This window comes from Vigna radiata, chromosome 6 (assembly GCF_000741045.1).
Source record: "Vigna radiata var. radiata cultivar VC1973A chromosome 6, Vradiata_ver6, whole genome shotgun sequence".
NCBI classification, from domain to species: Eukaryota; Viridiplantae; Streptophyta; class Magnoliopsida; order Fabales; family Fabaceae; genus Vigna; species Vigna radiata.
This window is the reverse complement of record NC_028356.1, coordinates 36,697,249-36,719,576: the sequence shown is the minus strand read 5'-3', so window position 1 is coordinate 36,719,576 and position 22,328 is coordinate 36,697,249. Positions and strand designations below refer to the sequence as shown.

Genomic DNA, 22,328 nt, shown 5'->3' with positions numbered 1-22,328 from the left:
TAGTATCCATTTGTTTAAAAAATAATATTTGAAAATTGATTAAATTGGTAATATATTTTAAACATGATATAAATTGATATTCTATTTATTATACTTAAATAATTTATTCAATTTCATTATGACTTTTTACTTATATTTAAGACATTTTAGTAATCAATTATTTAACAAAATAATAAATAAGTTTTATCTATTTTTATAATTATTTGAAATTTAACATAAATCATAAACAAATCTATATAAAAGAACATACTCATAACTTTAAAGTTTCAAGTAAGAATTTTCTATTTATATATTGTTCATTTATCCATTTTTTTATTAAACATACTGAATTTTGTACTAATTTATTTTTTTTCTATCCAAGTTGACTGTCAATAAACCCACAGATTTTATGCTTGCAAATGGTATTCCTGGGCAGTCATAGCTAGCAACCATCTATGGATCAAAATTGCTCTCATCCCATATTCAATGGCAAGTGGAGAAAAGGGATCATCTACTTGAACAGAAAGGTGCCTTTTTGGAGGGTAAAGTTACTTACTTAAATACACGTGAGATATATATATTATATTATATCTTATTCGATTGGTTTTAAAATAACATAAAAGAAAATTTACGGTGAGAATATGAGAAAAAAAAAAGGAACTGATGCATGCATTGTTGCAAGTTGCAAGCTATCCAATTGATGTTTGATAAAAGTAAATATAATGCATAGAAGACGGAAGATATCTCCCTGTAGATATATGTTACTTTACTTTGATGGATTCTAATTCAATTGGTGAAGAAAAAACTAAGTGAAGGATAAGAGATTGTGAATAAAAATGTAACTTGTTTTGCAAGAAGTGAATCGCTTGTAGTGGGAAGCTTTGAAGCATCATTTTGATGCCATTGGAAGTTGATACACAATAGTAAGTCAAAGAAATAGCTGCAATTTTTGTGTCCACGTAAATTGTATATAACACAATTGGTATATTATGCTTCTTCTTTATGCAATAGTTAAAGTGAAACTTTTTTTTTTTACTTCCAAAATATTTTAAAATAAAATTGTTACTGACAAAATTTCAAAATAGACAATAAGATGTAATTATATCACTCGGTGATCAACACATTTAAAATAAATCTTTGTTTAAAGTGATTTTCGAGTTTGTTCAAAGTTTAAAATGATTATTTTTAAAAAAAATTGTTCAGTTTAATTTTTTTGTTGATGATATCTAACGTTATAGAGTCTATGTAAGAAAAACATAACGAATTGTCACACAATAAAGTTCATAGTGACTGACTTGCCATTCAATGGGAAGGTGGCTGGCTAGTGGTCTGAATTGGGTGCAAATTGGTTTTCACGTTTTGGAGGTTCGATTCATGATGGCGCTACAAAAGAGGAGATGATGGTTGACACGAGAATCTGAACTGCGTTTTGGGTTTTCTGAAAGTTCATGGTTTAATTGTCGCGAAGTCAATGGTGGAGGCACGAAAGTTTGGTGATGGGTTTGTGGTTGATTATGATGTCTATAAGTTTTTGTGATTTGATGGAAAGCGATTTAGGAGTTTCACTCTTTGGAGATGGTTTTGCGTCATAAATGGAGGTTGAAAAAATTTAGTGGTGGTGTGATTTGGGATTTTGAAGGTTTCAATGGAGGAGAAGCGATTTCGTGAATTGGGTTTTTGCGATTTGTGTTAATGATGGATGAGGAAGATGATGAAGGTTACGCAACCTACTGTGGTGGAGGATACTATTTCAATTTGGGGGTTGTAAGTGATATGCACAAGTTAGGGTTTTGGTTCGAAAATGTTTGTGATTGTTGCGCGAATTAGGGTTGATGTTCGAAGGAGATTTGGGAATTATGGGTTTCTTGTAATAGTTTTGGAATTTTTGGGTTTCACTTTACAGGTTCTCGCGAAGGTAGAGTTATCTGGTTTGTGATGAGAAGATCAAGATAGTGAGATGTTGATGGTGGTTCTCACTATGGTTGCACGAGGAGAGAGATGCAGGTGCGATAGTCCATAGCGATTTGGGTTCATGGTTTGGGTCTGATTCCTTGTAGTGTATGTTTTTTCTTTTTACAAATTGGGTTTTTAGTTGATTTATGGTGGCTTGTGTGGTTGGTAATAGCGAAGATCGCGATAGTCCGGTGATGTGGAGAGATGGTAGCCAAAGTATGATGCACGATGACAGAGTGGTGAAAGGAAACCTATGTTTTTTGATTTGGAAAAAATGGTGATAACGTGCGATGAGACGAGACGATGATATGAGCTTACTACTGAAAGTTTTACTTTGTAACAATTATTTTTTTTCCTTAGACATTGTCATAAAAAATATTAAATTAAACAATTTAAAAAAAAAATCATAAGCAAAAATATTCAAAAAACCACTTTAAAAAAAATTAACTAATATAAAAACCAATGTTAGACCAAAAATCTGTTATGTTACCCAAGATTCATCTGGCAATGATGAGGTAGAAGAAAGGAAGATGAATGAAAAGGAAATGGAACTGCCTAATAAGCAATAATCATAGCATTGTGAAAGAGAAACTTCGAAGGAATCTCTCGTTGACTGCCGAGAGATCACATAGTAATACCAATATTTGGGACCTCGAATTCAAAAGCTTGACACGACGCTGACTCACACCGCATAACATCAAAGTTCACAAATATTATTCAAACAGTCTCGTATATATGCTTTACACTACTAATCAATCAATACAAATTATCCCAATAATAACAGTTTTAACATGATTAGTCTAGAGGTTAAAAGTATTGCATATAATTATTTCTAATTAGATAAATAATAAATTACTTTATTAAACTTATTTTTAAAATTTTCGCCTTTCTTAATTTTTAACACCACAATAGTTTGTTATTCGTAAATATGTTTGCTATATTTGGAAACCTATTCGGTTCACATCCACTCTCGTAATTAACTATAAAATGGTTCTTGTATTAACAAGGATCACATTAATTAAACTCTAATATATTGGACAAGTTTAATTTTTTTAATACATATTAATATTTATAATTCATTAAAACACACACTTGTGAATTCGAAGTATAAAACATGTATTAAAAACAAATTAACTATTTTTCGCTCTTTCTAGTGTTTGATTGAAAAACAAATTATTTTTCACGCTATTAGATTAAAAAAAAAAAGTTATTTTCAAACAATTTTTAAAAGTAATTTATGAGATTTGATATTTAAGATAGTTTATTCCTAATAATATTAAACTATTTATGTTTTTATGGCATAACATAACATATACAATAATTAATTTTTAAAATATAATTAACTAATTTGTTTTTCATGTTCTTTATTAGTATTTTTATAAGATACTCATAAAAACATATAATTCAAATCATGTTCAAAACACCAAGTTTGAAATCTTGGTTAGGGGTATCAACCTTACAACAAATGTAAGATACATAACATTGTTTACAGTGTTCATAATGAAATCAAGATCGATCTTACTAATTGTATTTATCATCCTTGTACTTTGCTAATTTAATAACATTGTTGGACTTCTTTTTCAAAATAGATGCAACATAAGAACTTTTTTTAAAAGTGCTATCCTTATGCATGTTGGCCTTTGACTTTTTAAAATTTTATTTTGAGCTATACGATTCTTAGAACAACTCATAATATTTATATACGTAAAAAATACAACATTTTATATAATATTTTTATGTCAAATCTATCTTTATGCATAGAAAAATTTATTATATCACATACTCTGTTATAAACCCTTTGAATCAATTCAATGACAAACTTCTACAAGAAAAAAAAAAGTACAATGAAAATTAGACAAGTCTGATGTGATTTGGTGAAGTTGAGGGGCCATCCAGAAAGAAGATAACTTCAGTGATACAATTGCTGAATTTTTTAATACATGTATTATTATTATTATTACTATTATTATTAAATAATCGACTAAAATAACAATGTAAGAAATTAATGGTGGTTTTTCCACTACAGATGGACATATGTGATAAATTTATTAAATTTAAAAGAATTATCTTAAAAATAATATCTACCATAATTTCTCAGTAACTGACAATATTCAAGTTTTATATCAATAATGTGTATTATGCTAAATTTAATTTAATTTACCACTTTTCAATCTGTTGAAATCTATTTTAGAAACTAATAGAATTTGCGATCAAATCTAACTTATTTTTGTAAATTCTAATAATATGACTTGTGAAAAGACGTCTTTTGGTGAATTGGAATGGAAATGGTCGAGGTAAACTAATAATAAATTTAATAAGTGATGCCATATAAAGTTAAAAAAAATAATAATAAGATAATATATAAAATAGAAAGTAAGTGAAGGATTATAATTATTCTTTTTCTATTGTAATCTTATCCTTTGAATGCTACATTCTTTGCTCTGTGTGGGCCATTGAATATATAGAGAATAACACTAAACATATTTATGTTTGTTGGTCTATGATTACAGTACTATAATTCATTACCTTTTGTGACCACTTTTGCTTTAGAATTAAATGAACTTGTTTTAATCATTGATATAATATACACATTTTTAATCTTTAATTCGAGTTATATTTAATTAAGACTTTTAAAAGACTGTTATGATTACAGTTTTGTAATTTGGATTTTAAAATATCTATAAAATAAAAAAGTGATAAAGAATAAATGTAAAAAAAATACAAAAATTGAAATTGTCTTATGCAATTAAAGGTAATATTTTTTTCGTTAACTCATCTATTGTATATATGTATATCTGTTTTTCACATAAACATCTAATGAGAATTTTTTAATACTCGAACTTTTTTAAAAATTCTTTTTTTAGTGTTTCTCTTCTATTGTTTTATTCTTATTTATTATTATTTTTACGTATTTTAAATAGTTGTTATCTAAATTTATGATAAACGAAAATGTTTAAAAATATAGTATCATATAACAATATCATATATGCAGTGGTGAGTTAAACTATATATTTCATCTTTGTAAACCATTGGGCACTTAGTCATGCTAACTCTCACTTAGAAAAATCTGTTTTTATTATTTAACAATGACAATGACCTAAAAATTAATTGTAGAAAGTAATAGTATAAAAAAACACGATAAAAAATAATTACTTGAAAACATAATAGAAATTTGATGAGAGAAGAACAGTATTATTTTATTTTACTAATATATTTAGATGAAACTGTTTTATATATACAAATTAAAAGTTACACAAGTTACAAAAAATAAAAATCGATAAACAAAAATAATTCATTGAAATTTGTATAATTTTAAATATTGTGTTACTATTTTTAATTTTTAAAATATCAATCAAATATTTTCATATTTTATTATATTTTTAAAAAATGTTGATAACTTTGTTTAATGTCATACATGTAAATACTTAACAAACATTAGAAGTAAGAGTGGTCTCTTAGATAAAGGTTGAATATTTTATTATTAAAATTTTGAGTTTATGAATAGAAAAATCTATTATTTAAGTCTTATTTTTATAAAGATTACTATTTTTCTTTTTCTTTAAGATTGTGACAAATTTATCTTTTTTGAAAATTATAGTTTATTTTAGAGATTATAGGATCATATTCTTACTCTCTTCTTAAATTATTTTGGAAGTTAATGCATGCATGGAAATATAATATTGTATGTGACTCAGTATGGTTTAATATGTATAGGTGTATCGTGATTTTTTTTTTTTTTCAAGTTAAGAAGCTTAATTAATGTAAAGGAAAATAACATATTTTCTACTGGGTAATAATATTTAGAAAACATTTTTTTGACAACATTTGAACATTGATTACGTGTCAATCTGTGATTGGTCAAAAATTACTCCATAATCAATAATAATAATCATAAACATAATTTTTGACCAATCACATATTGACACGTAATCAATGTTCAAATGTTGTCAAAAAATTATTGTCTAAATATCATTACCCATTTTCTACTAGTAGTATACGTTAGATTATGTGGTTGTAAGAGTGATGTGATTACCACACCTGGTTTGAGTTGTTTGAAATGAATCTTGGATTTTGTTAGTTTTGAATGTTAAGATGATATACTTTTAATTAAATGACTTAGTTAAGTTTGATATGTTAATTTAGCTAAATTTAATTACTGGAAATTAAAAAAATAATTATTTTAAGATTTAACATAATAATACTGATGGGTAAAGTAAGAGAGAAGGTGGTGAGGGTTTATTAGAGCTTTCCTTGTCACATACGAAAGAACCTCATCGATCAAAAACAGAGGCAAATGTAAACAGCAAAAACCCTTTTTCTTCTTCTCTCTTCCCATCACCATTAAAACTTTCTTCTTCATCCAAACCTCAACAAGCTGGACATGCTGGACTCTGTCCTTCTGGCGCTGTTCTTGCCTTGCCTTGGCATGACCGCCGTTTTCGTCGTTTACATGTGTCTTCTATGGTACGCCACCACTCACCACCCCGATCCCCACCTACCGGCCAAGCCAGTCTCTGACTCCGGCCTCTCCCCTTCCCAGCTCCAAAAGCTCCCCTCCATCACCGGAAAAGACCTTCTCATGGGCTCCGAATGCGCCGTCTGCCTCGACGACATCGCCACCGACCAACCCGCTCGATTGGTTCCCGGTTGCAACCACGCCTTCCATGTGGAATGCGCTGACACCTGGCTCTCCAAGCACCCTCTCTGCCCTCTCTGCAGAGCCAAACTCGACCCCGCGCTTTTCTCTTCCTCAGAAAATCCTTGCTGAAACAGAGCAACGCGTACTTTCGCAGAATTACCAAGAACAGAGCCAGAGCCTAAGCCTAAATCCTGCTGTTTTTTTTTTCTTGATTAGATTGAAACTCTTCGTCACTGTACAGTTTCTCATCTCTCCCGTGCAGCGCAAAAGATTCTGGCATTGTTGGATGGTAGATCCATTGGCTTTGATTTTTAACACGCATCGGAGTGGAAAACCACGCTAAGCCTTTCTCTTTATCTTCTTCTTCTCTCTTTAATTATTACCAGTAATTTGTCAGTGGTTGATTTGGGGATATGGGTGAAATGTGTTTGTTTGTTTCTTCTCAGAAGCATTATGGAGCTTTTTTTTTGTGAAAAAAAAAATTGAATTTTGAATTTTTTATTGAGTGAGAGAAGAGCAGGCAATTCACGCAAAGCATGGGCTCTTGCTAGAAGCAAGTTGGTGTTGATTGAATCATGCAAGGGATGATGCGTTTTCTTGTTGGGTTGAATCATCTTTTCAGTGTTTTCTAGACACACAGCGACATAGAAAATTGAGTTATGCAGAGATAGAGAAAGAGCACAAAGGGAAAGTTTTTGTTTTTGTTTTTTAAAATTTCCGACAAGAAGAAGATGCCAGCTGAAAGTGATTTTATTTTATTTATGTTTCTCGTTTTAATCCAAAGTTGGATTTTCATTATATGTTTGTATTGGTTAGGATGGATAAGGAATTGATGAATGAATGACGAGTATTAGGGAAGATAATAGATACAGAACACAACACCATAGTGTAGAATTGAAAATTTTAATTACACAAAAAACAAAATAGAGAAATTAAATAAATAATTATATCATTTTTAAACAGAGTACAATTAACGCAACAATTAATGAACAGAAGCAGACTGTAAATATCTGACATGATTGAGGATGAATGCCGCTTTCTCGAAAGATTTTGTTTTGTCTCGAACAACATAGCATAGTCAGACAGGTGGTGGTGATGAATGAACAGAACAACATTATTTTATTGTCCTACTTATTATTAGAATGAAGCCATACCTTGAATGACAGGACACATCAAAATAATATAAACAGATAAATGGACATTATTATCTCAACCCATTTCAGAATTAATTTAAAACAAATAAATACTTTTTTTTTTCTATTTTATCATCCAAGTCAAGTGGAGTCAATCCAATGCATACTTTTTCTCTATTTGGTTAATTTTATATATATTTTTTTCTGGTAGATTCCCTAATCAGTATCCTAACTCTTTAATTAAAATTAAACATTCATTTTTAAATCTGACGTATAAAATGAGGAAGCTACGTGTGACTATATATGCATCTCACATAAAATAAGTAAGAGTGTGAAGTTTTGTATTTATTTAATATAAATGGATGTATAAATACAAACTTCGTCTAAGTTAATGGTACAAGATTGATTTAGATTTAAATTAATGTTTTTTCTTTAAATCTCTCATCTTATTTTTTTATCTTATTTACAAATAAACTCATATTAACAAACACTAAGATGAATCATATTAAACAATAATTGTGATGGTATGATGATGAATGAGAAGGTTTGGCAACAAATCCACTAATGAGTGAGCCCTACCCTACATTAGAATGAGATAATTAATTTTCTTCTATGTGTGGTCCTCACAAATAGCATTTGGTTGATTACAAGTGGGGAAGGGAGGAAAAAAGAAAGAGATTTTTTCTTAAAAAATTTTGTTTAGTGTGAAAGAGAAATGTATTAAAATTCTTCCTCGTTTGTTTTTGTTTCTCTTTCAAATTTGGAGTGATATGCATGGAAACGAAAATTTTATATTGGGTAAATAAATGATATTTAGTTTAATTGTTTTATCTAATCATCTTAAGTAGCTAAATATCTTTCCTTAAACTTAAAAAATGAGTGATTAAATTATAGGGATAAAGCTGAGAAGTTGATGAGATCCAGCTATGAGCACACAAAAAGCAAATAGAAAGTGAGAAAAAGACAAAAATTTGAACTCAATATGCTAGATTTTTGCTTTCAAAATAATTACTAGTTAATCTACTCGCATCCTTTGTATACAAAAAAAGTAAAGACAAAAAGATGGTTTTTAGTTGGATATCTAACTAGGCTCAAGATGTTTTGCAATACTATTGTTCAATTCCTTTACAATGTTGTAAACATAATTTATTTTATTTAAAACTTGAAAAAAAAGTTATGGAAACATTAAACCCTTTCATACTCATTAGCTTTTACAAAGTTTTAAAAATGTAAAGTTGAAGTTATATATAAAAATATATTAATTAAAGATAAAAAATATTAAAAAATAAATAAATTATCAAGCAAAAATACTGTTTCTTTTGCCAATGTTTTTTTAGTTCTTCATGGATAGGTCATCACGTAATCACTGTTCATATATTAGGGTAGTATTTAATAAAATTGATTTTGAAGGGAAATAATTTATTTTAAAATTAAGTTAATTAGTAATCTTTTTTATCAAATGAAAAAGAAATGTTTAAAAAAGTATTCAATTCAAAGTTGATTTTAAATTATACTTAATTCTTTAATGCGAGACTTCTGAATTATCTGCTTAAATATTCGTTAACTAATATTTCAATATAATTCTATATGATATAACATGAGCTCAATTACCTATAATGTTTTTATACAGTACAAAGTCTATCAAAGCTTATTTTAACTAAAAAAATAATAATTTCTTGAGATCGAATATAGTAATTTTTCAATGATATAATTGAAATAATAACAAAACTCCATTACTATAATGATAAAATTACACAAGTTATTTTCAATATTTTCATTTTAGTATACAATAATATATATATATATATATATATATATATATATATATATATATATATATATATATATATATATATATATATATTATATGAAGTAAGGTTTGACGATAAAAAGAGAAAGCGAAGGAGTTGCATTTTTAGCGTATAGAGAGGTATGCAACTAATTCTAAGTATTCCCGACAACTTCACAACACATGTCACTTTATCAAAATGCGATGCTTCTTGTTTCCCATAAAAAAATTACTTTTGCATTTAACACCAATTTGTTTCAATGTATTGATTAATTTTATTTTTTATATTCTCATTACTCTCTTAACATTCATGGGAGAGATATAATTAAATTATAATTTTTATTTTTTTTTAATCAACATGAAATCTTCATCACTTCCTCAAACATATCCATAAGAAATGGAGAAAAATCTATTACCAAATCATATAATAAGTCCACATCTCTACTCTGATAAAACATTAACAAAGTGAAATTAAATGTAAGAAAATTTACATTGCAGATAACAATCATATGAAAAGTTAGTTTTAATTTATTCACCTTATGTCACACTGTTTTGCTTTGTATTACTTTTTAAAATTAGAAGAAGCTATATAAAGCTATATTTATATGACACGATAGACATGAAAGTAAATACTTGCAATTTCTATATGATAGTCATAGTGTTCTCTGTCTTACTTAATTGCTATTATTAATAAAGTAATATTTAATGTATTGGTTATTGAATTTATTATGAAGGTTTATTACATGAAAAACAACAAACACATTTGTAATTATAGTTAATGTCAGCGTTGTGCTTCTAATTTTGATAAATTAAATAAAGGGATTATTAAAATTTTTTGAATGTATATATATATTTATATGAGTTTTTGTACTTGTAAATAGTTTAATGAAATTTTGTATGTACTTATATGGCATTTATTGATGTGAGGTGATGCGAAAGACTGATGTTAAAGTTTCACTGAAGGAAAAAATAGACGTTAGGTATATGAAATGTGATGTTTTATTCTATGTGAAAACATATCACTTGTATGATGAATGACCACGAAATCTTCCATCCATGGACTGCTTCTCCTTCCTATTGGGCTTCACAGTGATTATATTGGTCTATTAATTTAGAATGTTTCTTCCTGCACCACCCTACATTTTTTCCTGCACACCTACACTTTTCAAGATTCAATCATTTTAAAATCATTGTCATTTAATTTGTACAATATGGCTATTTGAACCTCTTTTGGTGACTTTAGTGATTTAGTTTCACTCGAAACTGAATGGAAAGAGTATATAATTAATAATTTTTTTTTATATTTAGGTCTATTATTTAGTTTTTATCTTATACTTTTTTAAATAATGTGAGTTTAATCTTATTAAAATATAAATAAAGTTAAAATCAAAGAAAATCTATTAACAAATTAATGTCGAATATAAAACCTCCAGGCACCATAAGTTTGTTCTAAGAAACATTAATGTCGAATTCCTCACTGTACAGGTTACTTGATCTTCAACATCAGTCCAAGATACAGATGATGATGATTTTAGCAACCACTGCAAAATACAGATTAACAGCTGAGCCTTCTCTAGCCCACAAGTACCCTATAGATTACAACACATTCAACTTTCAAATGCAACAATCAGTATGAACAGTGAATCGATATAGGAAAGTGCAGTTTTTAAAAACAGTTAACAATCTATATTTTTTAAACAATTTAGGTTTTAATGCAGCTCATTTTAGAGTTTTAGAGGGTTAATTAGTAGTTTCTTTTTTGTATATCCTTTATACCAGATGAAGCATTATGGATATGGTCAGACAGAAGCTTTGTCCTGAGCATGAACATGGAAAGAGTCGTGAACAAGAACCCATACATATATATAGATGCGAAGCGTTCGTGGTCTTTCTCCTCCGATCGTACCAATACCAAGAGAAGAGTAATGGAATAGGTTCTAATTTAAAACCTACAAGCGTACAGATGGTTATATTCTTGTTCTTCCCACTAAGCCAAGGTGAGAAGAAAAGCACCAAAAGCATTGGCAATTGTAATCAACCCCATTGAAGCGAATAATTAATTGGGTTATATAAATAGGGTTATTATCAGTTCCAGGAACTCTGATAGAAAAGCAAAGCAAAACTATCACCACGTACGTACCCAGAAAGATCAAGAAAAAAAAATGGGGTTGGGGTTGTTTAAGGCATTGTTTTGCTGCAGAAAGGCCCGTCAAATTGAAATCGAGGAGTCATGGGAGTCCTCTCCGGAGCATAGGTCGAAAGAAGATAGTAGAAAAAGGAAAGTAGTAGTTGGTGAAGATGGTGCTGAGAAGAAGAGGAGTACGCCACAAACGGGAGCTATTCTGGGAAAACCGTACGTAAAGATAGAGCAAATGTACGAGATGAAGAAAGAGCTAGGAAGCGGGCAGTGGGGTGTGACTTATCTGTGCGTGGAGAAGACGACGCAGAGAGAGTACGCATGCAAGTCGATTGCGAAGACGAAGCTGGTGAGTGCGCAGGAGATCGAGGACGTGAGAAGAGAGGTTATGATTCTGCAGCATCTGTCGGGGCAACCCAACATTGTAGAGTTCAGAGGGGCTTTCGAAGACAGACACAGCGTGCACCTGGTGATGGAGCTGTGCAGTGGAGGCGAACTCTTCGACCGCATCATTGCCAAAGGGAACTACTCAGAGCGTGAGGCGGCGACGGTGATGAGGCAGATCGTGAACGTCGTTCATGTCTGTCACTTCATGGGCGTCATGCATCGAGACCTCAAGCCAGAAAACTTCTTGTTGGCCACCAACACAGACGATGCTGCCGTCAAAGCCACTGATTTTGGACTCTCTATTTTCATCGAGGAAGGTCACTGTTTCCTTCATTTCCATATTTTTACCTTATTAAATGCATGTAGTAGAGTATCAGACAAACATCATGGAACCTCTTTTCTGACAAATTGAAAGTCACCTGATTTTTTAAAGGACAAAGTCGTCCTAACACATATTTTTTTGGTTTGGTATTGGGTGTGAGTGTGGGCCTGGAGTGAGAGAATAGCATAAGGGCATAAAAGATCAAACAACATACATTAGCTATGATAAAAACACAAACACTAACATGAAACAACATATAATAAATAAAACCTCTCTCTCTCTCTCTGTCTCTTGTCTCTCTCTAACAAAGCGTACTGCGTACTGATGCAAAAAAGTGAGGAATGGTGCTTTATGTTGTGTGAGTGAGAAGAGAGGACCATCTCATCCCATACCCGATATCCATATCCCAACCCCAAAGCAAAAGCAAAGGATAAATCAAGAGTACTAGCACCGAGTTTGTTCTCTACACAAGCTAGCTAGCTGCTTGTGTTTTCAACTCAGAAGCTGAAAATCTCACACATCAATCAGAATCTCTCCACAAAAAAACGTTATTTATCCACATGGGGCACTGCTTCAGCAAACCCCGCAGCAACGAAATTACAATCAACTATGATTCACCACCCCATCATCGTTATCAGCCTCGTCCACACCCACCACCACGAAGAACCCAACAACAACGCCATAACCAACCTCATCTTCGACCTCGTTATCCCTACTCTGCTCCAAACTCCGACCCTTCTCTTTCCATCGCCCCTTCATCATCATTCGGTGATCAGTCACGAATTCTGGATAAACCGTACTTCGACATCAGCGCCCTTTACGCGCTGGAGAGGGAGCTGGGGAGGGGTCAATTCGGGATCACTCGTCTTTGCACCGAGAAGACCACCGGAAGGAAGTATGCCTGCAAGTCCATTCCAAAGCGGAGGCTAACCAAAAAGAAGCAAATTGAAGATGTCAAGAGGGAAATTCTGATCCTGCAGCACCTCTCTGGTCAACCCAACATCGTTGAGTTCAAGGGTGCTTACGAGGATTGGCAGAATGTGCATTTGGTGATGGAGTTGTGTTTGGGTGGTGAGCTTTTCGATCGCATCACTGCAAAGGGTAGTTACTCCGAGAGTGAAGCTGCTTCCATATTCAGACAAATCGTGAATGTGGTTCATGCATGTCACTTTATGGGAGTCATGCATAGAGACCTTAAGCCAGAAAATTTCTTGCTTGCTAATAAGGATCCCAAGGCACCGTTGAAAGCCACCGATTTTGGATTGTCCGTCTTCATTGAAGAAGGTCATGCGTCACCCATTTCTCTTCCATTCATTAATTCCTTTACTTTCTTTATTTACATTTACCACATCACATCCTTCTCTGCACCATTCAACCTCTGATTGCTCCTTCTCCTTTTTCCTTTTTTCTTTACTAAAGAGATTCCAAACTTTGCCGTGTGAGTTTGTCAGTATATATGAAAAAGCAATAATTGCCGTAATACAGTAGGTAGAGGAAGAAGACTGAGTCAATTGCTATTGTGGACACATGGAGTCAACCAAGTAAACGATCTCCAATGCGATAATGACAAGTCAACCGAGTAAACGGTTTCCCATTATAAAAAGAAGCAACAGAAAAATAAAATAAAAAAAATAGCAGAGACAAGAGGTCGTCATTAAACCAGTAAAAATGATATTCTGTATGTAAAAGTATGATGGGTAGTTGATTTCAAAAAGAAAAATAAACTCTGGGTATTAAAAACTGCTTTCACCAATGTGGTGCCAAAAATTTGGCTGATATTGACAACAGTTACATTTTAAAATTTACGTGCGACTATGTATTAATTGAACTGTACTAAATAATATGCAATTGTACAGGTAGAGTGTATAAGGAGGTTGTTGGAAGTGCATACTATGTGGCTCCAGAGGTGTTAAGGAAGAGTTATGGAAAAGAAATAGATGTGTGGAGTGCAGGAATAATTTTATACATCCTTCTAAGTGGAGTGCCTCCATTTTGGGCTGGTAAGTATATATAATCTGTGACTCTGTCTGAAAGGTACATTGTTTTAGTATTGTTCATTGCTCTAGTAACATTATATGTGGGACAATTTTAGAAACCGAGAAGGGCATATTTGATGCAATTTCGGAAGGCAAGCTTGATCTGGAGAGCGCACCATGGCCTTCTATTTCAGCTGCTGCAAAGGATCTGATCAGAAAAATGTTGAATCATGACCCTAAGAAACGCATTACAGCTGCTGAAGCCCTTGGTAAGTATGTCACTGCTGCATTTTATGTTTTAGCCACACGCATTCTGATGTTTTTTCAAGTATTTATTCCATCCAAACTCAATAGAAAAGCATTTACATATTTCTCATCTGAACCAGAACACCCGTGGATGAAGGAGGGTGGTGAAGCATCTGACAAACCTATAGACAATGCTGTCTTGACTAGGATGAAACAGTTCAGAGCAATGAACAAGATGAAGAAACTTGCTCTAAAGGTACCTCAAATTTTTCAGTAGTGCATTAAATTTGAATCAAACATATATATTCAAATGCCTTGCAAAAATTTAACTACTACTGTTGAACGTGGTCAGTCGAGTGAGTGGAAGTGGAGAGTTAATTAAAAACTTCAGAGTAAAAATCTGTATCACTTGCTTGACAGAAAATAGAAGTGAATATTGTTCTAGTAATTGAATTTGCTTGTTTTTTTATATGAAAGGTTATAGCAGAAAACCTTTCAGAGGAGGAAATCAAGGGCTTGAAACAAATGTTCAACAATATGGACACTGATCGCAGTGGCACAATCACATACGAGGAACTCAAATCTGGATTGACCAAATTGGGATCCAAGCTTAGTGAATATGAAATAAAGCAGCTAATGGAAGCTGTAAGATTAGTCTCGTCCGAATTAATCTTTACAAAATACTTTATTCTTATACACCAAGATATAATAAACAATGATACATATAATTTTTCCATCTCAGGCTGATGTTGACAAGAGTGGAACTATTGACTATCAAGAATTCATCACTGCCACTATAAACCGACATAAACTGGAGAAGGAAGAGAATCTGTATAAGGCTTTTCAATACTTTGACAAGGACAACAGTGGGTCAGTACGAAGTTCAATAGTTTGATATCTGTTTAACTTTAGTACATTATTAGTGTATTTGAATTGTGTATTTTCTATGGTTTTTGCTGACTTTGGTCAGATATATAACAAGAGAAGAGCTTAGACAAGCATTGACTGAATATCAGATGGGAGATGAGGCAACTATAGATGAAGTGATCGATGATGTTGATACTGATAACGTATGATATTGTTACTTAGGTTATGTTCAAAGGTTGTGTTATTATGATGTAATGGTATGGACTAATGGTTGAGCTTTCAATTTGCAGGATGGGAAAATAAATTACCAGGAGTTTGTGGCAATGATGAGAAAAGGGATTCTGGATAATGATGAGAAGGAGAAACCACGATAGCTGTATTGTGTTGTGCTGTGTGGCATCAAAACAAATCGGTTTCTGGATTTTTCTTGCTGTTTGCTGCTTGCTGCTGATGATTGAATCACCTTTGAATGTGTGAATGTGTGTATTTTCTTCATGGCATTCCCACTCTATGCCAAACTTTGTAAAGCTTCTATTGAATAAACTGCAATATGTGCAAAATAAATAAAACTATAATCTAAATTCTGCTATTGATAACTTTATGATTGTTATTTGATACGAGAAATATTTAGAAAAAAAAATGTTTTAAAACTTTCAAAACTTTTCTTGATTCAGTTTATTTTTTCTAATGTTTAGAATTTCAACATGTATGTATGCAGCTTTTTATATGTAATTAAAAGATATACTTATAGTAGAGTATTAATGTTATTTTGTCGGTGAAAATAATACAGTAAACTGAGTAGAAAGGAATAGTTAAAATAATGGAGAAAATTTTAAAACATTAAATATGTTAACTTTATACCTATTAAATTCGTGTTGATAATTTATACATGGCCAGAGAAAACGGAATACTATTTTTTTTTTTAATTATGACAAATTTAACATGACACTTATTATTTTTAGCTATTTCTATTTGAATTATTAAACACATTTCTTATAAAACTAGGCAACAAATATAGAAAGGTTTAAAATTTTAAAAGAGACTCAGATACTTATATCACATTTAAATAAAAATTTCAATACTATTCATAAAAAATATAAAAATTGAAATTTTCATAAATTATAAAAAAGTGTATAATTTAATTTTAACATGTAAAAAAGTCTCATTCATATAACTGATTGATTATCCAGACGGGAAGGGATGCTGATATTCTTGCCACTGATGGAAGTAAAGAAGAAAAGCAGAAAGTGGAAATGCCAAATAATCACATTACAAAAAAGAACATGTAAGGCAGAAACAGCTTCAGTTTGCCTGAAAGATAGAGTCATGGGAGTGGGATTCTCAAAGGTGTTAACACACACAACAGACGATGAAATTCCAATTTCTTCGACAGATTCTGCTCCTCAACTCACCTACAAACAACCTCGGAAAAACCTCCCTTTTCCACGTTCTCTTGTTCCTCCTCCCATGCCAACCCAATGTTCTTCACAAACAGGACCTGTTCTTGGGAAGCCTTACGTTAAAATAAAGCACACGTACGAGATGAAGAAAGAGCTGGGAAGAGGCAAGTTTGGCGTGACTTATCTGTGTGTAGAGAAGGCCACAGCAATTTCCTATGCATGCAAATCCATAGCAAAGAAGGGTCCGCAAGAAGTTGAGAATGTTAGAAGAGAAGTTATGATTCTGCAGCATCTTTCAGGGCAACATAACATAGTGGAATTCAAGGGAGCTTACGAGGACAGGGAGAACGTGCATCTAGTAATGGAGTTGTGCAGTGGAGGTGAACTCTTTGACCGTATTGTTGCAAAAGGTAGACACTCGGAGCGTGAAGCGGCCACTGTGATGAGACAGATTGTGAAGGTGGTCGACGTGTGCCATTTCATGGGTGTGATGCATCGAGACCTCAAGCCAGAGAATTTCTTGTTCGCCACCAAGGACGAGGATGCCCCTTTGAAACTCACGGATTTTGGTTCCTCTGTCTTCTTTCACACTGGTTATTACACCTTTCATGTTCATTCATCTTCTTCGTTCTTTATTATCAGAACTTTTTCTTAGTCTAATTATTTGATAATGCTAAATAATTGCACAGGTGAGGTGTATAAAGATATTGTTGGAAATGCATATTACGTGGCTCCTGAGGTTTTGAAACGGAATTACGGAAAGGAGATAGATGTTTGGAATGCAGGAGTCATTTTATACATTCTCTTAAGTGGGGTGCCTCCATTTTGGGCTGGTAAGTAAAATGCATGCATCACTCAGTTTTGGTTCACAGTAGCACGAAGAAATTTAAATCATCATTTAGAACAATTGTTGCAGTAGTTAGCCTTGTTTATGATTCAAAAACTAAAGGATTGTCAGCCATTTGTTTATGTAGACCTCATTGCATTGTTGCATGTTTATTGTCTAACACTTAATAGCTTGTACAATTCTTAACACGGTTTTTTCATATAATTTCTGTCATTGACAGAAATTTATTAAAGATTATAAAATTATGCAAGTCTTTGTTTCCTATTTGTTAACTCTGGTTCATGATTTTATGATTCTGAACTAAATTTCAAATCATTAATACGTTAGCAGCTTTCTGAAACGTTGATTAGTACATAGCATATGTAGTTTTAGCTGTTTTTTTCTTGATTTTGTGACTTGTTTGCGGGTTTCAGAAACCGAGAAAGGCGTGTTTGATAATGTTTTGGGTGCTAAGTTAGATATGGATAGCGAGCCATGGCCTTCTACATCAGACGCTGCAAAAGATTTGATCAGAAAAATGCTTACTTATGACCCTAAGGAACGGATTACAGCTGCTGAGGCCCTTGGTAAATTTGTGTTATTGTTGCCAAGTTTTGGTAGTTTTACTAGTTTCAGATAACAGTGATTGATGCTTTCATCACCCCTTTACATACACCAGAAGTCTTTTGTAATAGGCAACGCAGAGTTTTAACTATTATCTCTCAGTTACACATGTTAATTAACAAACAGGATTACCAACTTTAATATTCAAGTAAATCACGTTATATGTTTGAACCAGAACATCCATGGTTGAAAGAAGCTGGTGAAGGATCAGAAAAGCATCCAGACAGTGCTGTTTTAAGTAGGATGGAAGAGTTTAAAGCAATGAACCAGATGAAGAAGCTTGCAATGAAGGTCCGTCAAATTTTTCAGTCGTGCATCAAATTTAATCAAATAAATTATCAAATACCACGCAAAGTGAAAGTTTTATTATAAAAAATCGTGTTACAATTTCTTGGTACGACAAAAATGAGGTAAAATACACTTTAACTAATAGAATTTGTTATTTCTGAACATGGAAGGTAATAGCAGAAAATCTTTCAGAGGAAGAAACAAAGGGCCCCAGACAAATGTTCAACAATATGGATACTGATGGCAGTGGCACTATCACATTTGAAGAACTCAAATCTGGATTATCCAGATTGGGTTCCCTGCCTAGTGAATCTGAAATAAGGCAGCTATTGAATGCTGTAAGTTCAGTCCATGGTAATAAGAAAATAAATTTTCAAGTTTTTTCTCTATTTATTAAGCAAGACTAAACTGTGGTATATGCTCTTTCTTCATCACGTGCACTGTCAGATTGGTAATGACAAGAATGGAACAATTAACTATTATGAATTCATTGCTGCCACCATGGATCGACACAGACTGGAGAAGGGGGGGAGTTTGTTCAAGGCTTTTCATTACTTTGACAAGGATGACAAGGGGTTAGTCTTCAGTTCATTGATTTTATAATCTTGATCCTAATATATACAATTAAATCATGTAATGAGTTTAGTAAGGTTTTCAAAGGAAGCGAAAGTTTTTCTGGTACACAAATACAGATACAAGATTTTCGTCTATTTTTTAGTTTTGAATCTTACTAATTCTTGTTTGATTGAAGTAATTTTTCCATTTGAATAGTTATATAACGAGAGATGAACTTAGGGAAGCTATCACTGTACACCAAATGGGAGATGAAGCTGCGATAGATGGAGTCTTCGAGGATGTAGACTCTGACAAAGTGTGTTGTAGGTTTATTCTCTCTTATATCTGCTCTTCAAGTGAATTGTGACTAACAGTAGAGTTGGTTTTGATTTTGCAGGATGGGAAAATTACCTATGAGGAATTTATGAGCATGATGAGAAACGAATGCTGAATAACTATGACAAACGATAAGATCAGCTAATCGCCAACAATATTCTGCTACGTCTTGTACTAGTTTCCGTGCTGCACCAGATAGAATCACTTGAGAAACGCACTACTACAGTCTAATTCCAAATTACCATATTCTCTATACGACAAAAGCAAAACTCCCACTGTCATTCCAAACACATTAGTAATGTTATTACACAGATAATTTTATATACATGTTTTTTATATACACGATAAACTTGTTATCAGAACTTGTCAACAAATTTTCTAATATGCGAGTTCAGCAGCTGCGTGGTTGAACTGATATTCCACATCAATAGATTTTTGTTTCAATGCCTGAACAACAGGTCCTTCTCTAATCCAATCCCTACACTTAACAAGCATCAGTAAATAAATTTAATCCAATAAAACCTACCTCAGACAATTTTTACTGTACTTACTCAACTAATCGCAAGAGCTAATAATACTAGAATAAATATTCCTAATCCTAACACGTTCCTTAATTCAATCCCAGTTACTTAGGCATTTCAAAAGTAAAATGCAAAGTTATATCTGTCAATACTTAACTTTTTTTAAAAAGAAACACACATACCCCATACTGACTACAAAACATATCAAAATGTACTACTCATTCAAACTCTTACATAATCCCGAATGCTCATGCCATACAAGTAAGAACCCTGTCAGAAAGAACAATGTCAAACAGCAAGGATACAGCGATTGGTGTCTGGCAATGAATTTTAATGATTTAACCACAGAATTCGCAATGAACAACGGGCTCTGGCAAAACAAATGTCAAGTGTGAAAATAGTAGGGAGAGGCTTGTTTAATTTTGTTCTTCCCCTGAAAACATATCACAAAACGATTGATCGAATCCAGTCCTTCACTTTCAAGACCTGGAATTTCAATTTGCACCACTTTGAATTAGCAGTGGTCTACATGAACAGTCAGCACCACAACTAAATGAATAGTTGTCAAGCTCCAGAAACAGTTCAAAGTCAAGAATCGTCATGAATCCAATTAAAACTGTATTGGGAGCAAACATGAATACAGTTTCACCTTTCATAAACATTTGTAAACAAGGAAATTTTGGTACATAAACAATCACATCAAGTATTGGGCCAAGGAAGCAAATTTTCACCCGTGCTTATTAGATGCTAAGAAAGGGGATCCTTTTTTATCCAAGACAAAATTCAATACCAAAGGAACAATACAATATTATGTGCTAAAAAAACTAACATAAATTGACAGAAATTGCGTAATTAAGGTACAATAAATTGACAGAAATTCAAAGGAATTCGCAAGTGAAAAATTGCGTAACTTGACTACCTTATGAATCAGCGTGGATGGGAATCAGAGGGATTATCTTTCTGAATGTTATGTCTATGCTTCTCGGCGAGCTTGTCGATAGCGGAGTGTAGGGCTTCGCGTCCCCCGATAAGCAGTCGGGTTACGATTTCCGGGTCGGTTTCGAAGCGGGCCTGTTCGAATTCTGTTCGGGCATTTTGTCTGAGTACGTCGCGCCAGATGACGCCTCTGGAATCGGGCCACATGAAGAATCGGGTGGCCCGAAGAATGTCACGGTACAGACTCAGCGCTTCGCGGCGAGTGCTGGTGAGTTGCCTCCGATTCTCGAACTCGTCGTTATCGTTTTTGTTTTTGTTTTTGACAAGGTGCCTGTCGAGAAGCTCCTCTACGGTGTCTGGGCCGTCGTGCAAGAAACGCTGCTGACTGCATCTCAAATTCCGGCGATGAATCCAATTCCAAACGCATCGCCATTCTTGCACCTTTCCTACCATTTCTCTTCGCTCTTTCTCCCTTCCAACACACTGTTTATTTATTTCTCATTAAATTAATGAAAAAAATACAATAGAACTATATTTTAATATTAATATCGAATTATATTGTTTAAAATTATTAATTATACGTAAGATCAAGAAAATCAAAATAAATGTTTTATTTAAATAATAATAATGTATTTTTAATAGTATAAGTTCTTTAGAAAACTTACAATTAATGAGTTTTGTGGATGATTACTTCTCAAATAAATAAATGAATGTACGAATAAAGTTTTTGTTTTTAACTACTTTCTTCTAATCAACTTTATTTTCAGTATCAAGCTAATATAGAACTTTGAAAAGTCTTTAATGTCTTCGTAAAATTAAAGATAACAAATTTGATTAAAAAATTTATTTTCATATAATTAGTAGAATTAGTTAAAAAAATGTACTATAAAGTTAGAAGGCAATTGAAAATGTAAAGTTTACAAAGACATACATGTATAGTCTTTTTTTTTTTTTTTTTTTTTTATCTTTTACTTTTTTTTGTGATGTTCCTATATTGAAGCGTAAGGAAAACAATGATTTCTTTTTAGTGAAATGTTTAGGTTAAAACCACTTAGGCGTCCTTGTTTTCGTAAGGTTTTTTCATTTTCGTCTCGTTCTTATAAAACTTCCCAATTGGGTCCTCAAAAAGATCAACCAAGCATTTCTTCTGTGACCTCAGAAAAATCCCAAAACTCTGAATAGATTCAAATCAAAACGGAGAAGACCAAATCAGCCCCCTAATCTCTACTACGCTTTCCCATCATCACACACCAATCCATCCAAATTCTTGGATTCGAAGCATCAAATCCTCTCTTCCGGTTCATCACACAGTAGATACATATAGAAGACGAAACCCAATACAGGGAGATGGCTACAATTATCAGAACAAAAGAAGCAAAGGGAGAAGCGCCACTGACCCTATGAAGCTCCATCG

At 32.4% G+C, this 22,328-nt stretch overlaps 4 protein-coding genes across 11 annotated transcripts; 3 read left to right on the top strand and 1 right to left on the bottom strand.

Moving 5' to 3' along the window:
- The first annotated feature begins 6,130 nt into the window (after positions 1–6,130).
- LOC106764240 (E3 ubiquitin-protein ligase ATL23) lies at positions 6,131–7,369 on the top strand. Its single transcript, XM_014648495.2, has one exon. It carries the CDS (start codon positions 6,314–6,316, stop codon positions 6,698–6,700), a length of 387 nt encoding a protein of 128 aa, XP_014503981.1. The 5' UTR covers positions 6,131–6,313; the 3' UTR covers positions 6,701–7,369.
- A 4,210-nt stretch (positions 7,370–11,579) lies between these two features.
- LOC106765097 (calcium-dependent protein kinase 29) lies at positions 11,580–15,988 on the top strand. 3 transcript variants are annotated; one of them, XM_014649596.2, is made up of 9 exons: positions 11,580–12,188; positions 13,478–13,623; positions 14,196–14,339; positions 14,432–14,584; positions 14,702–14,817; positions 15,039–15,206; positions 15,304–15,431; positions 15,532–15,631; positions 15,719–15,988. In XM_014649596.2, exons 1-9 carry the CDS (start codon positions 11,656–11,658, stop codon positions 15,800–15,802), a joined length of 1,572 nt encoding a protein of 523 aa, XP_014505082.1. In that variant the 5' UTR covers positions 11,580–11,655; the 3' UTR covers positions 15,803–15,988. The 3 variants fall into 3 exon arrangements, with proteins under 3 accessions (XP_014505082.1, XP_014505081.1, XP_014505080.1); XM_014649595.2 differs by lacking the exon at positions 13,478–13,623 and having other exon boundaries at positions 11,582–12,334; XM_014649594.2 differs by lacking the exon at positions 11,580–12,188 and having other exon boundaries at positions 12,551–13,623.
- A 638-nt stretch (positions 15,989–16,626) lies between these two features.
- LOC106765233 (calcium-dependent protein kinase 2) lies at positions 16,627–19,885 on the top strand. 2 transcript variants are annotated; one of them, XM_014649779.2, is made up of 8 exons: positions 16,627–17,421; positions 17,518–17,661; positions 18,089–18,241; positions 18,454–18,569; positions 18,737–18,904; positions 19,014–19,141; positions 19,338–19,437; positions 19,519–19,885. In XM_014649779.2, the coding sequence occupies exons 1-8, from the start codon at positions 16,629–16,631 to the stop codon at positions 19,570–19,572; spliced, it is 1,656 nt and encodes a 551-aa protein (XP_014505265.2). In that variant the 5' UTR covers positions 16,627–16,628; the 3' UTR covers positions 19,573–19,885. The 2 variants fall into 2 exon arrangements, with proteins under 2 accessions (XP_014505265.2, XP_022638323.1); XM_022782602.1 differs by having other exon boundaries at positions 18,737–18,913; positions 18,969–19,141.
- LOC106765234 lies at positions 19,718–21,402 on the bottom strand. Of its 5 annotated transcripts, XR_002668355.1 has the most exons (3): positions 20,898–21,402; positions 20,213–20,464; positions 19,718–19,940 (listed from the first exon to the last, which is right to left on the bottom strand). XR_002668355.1 is itself a non-coding variant. In XM_022782603.1 (2 exons), the coding sequence occupies exon 1, from the start codon at positions 21,365–21,367 to the stop codon at positions 20,906–20,908; it is 462 nt and encodes a 153-aa protein (XP_022638324.1). In that variant the 5' UTR covers positions 21,368–21,402; the 3' UTR covers positions 19,718–19,940; positions 20,898–20,905. The 5 variants fall into 5 exon arrangements, 4 of the variants coding, with proteins under 4 accessions (XP_022638324.1, XP_014505266.1, XP_014505267.1 ...); XM_022782603.1 differs by lacking the exon at positions 20,213–20,464; XM_014649780.2 differs by lacking the exon at positions 20,213–20,464 and having other exon boundaries at positions 19,718–19,935.
- Between the last annotated feature and the right edge of the window lie 926 nt (positions 21,403–22,328).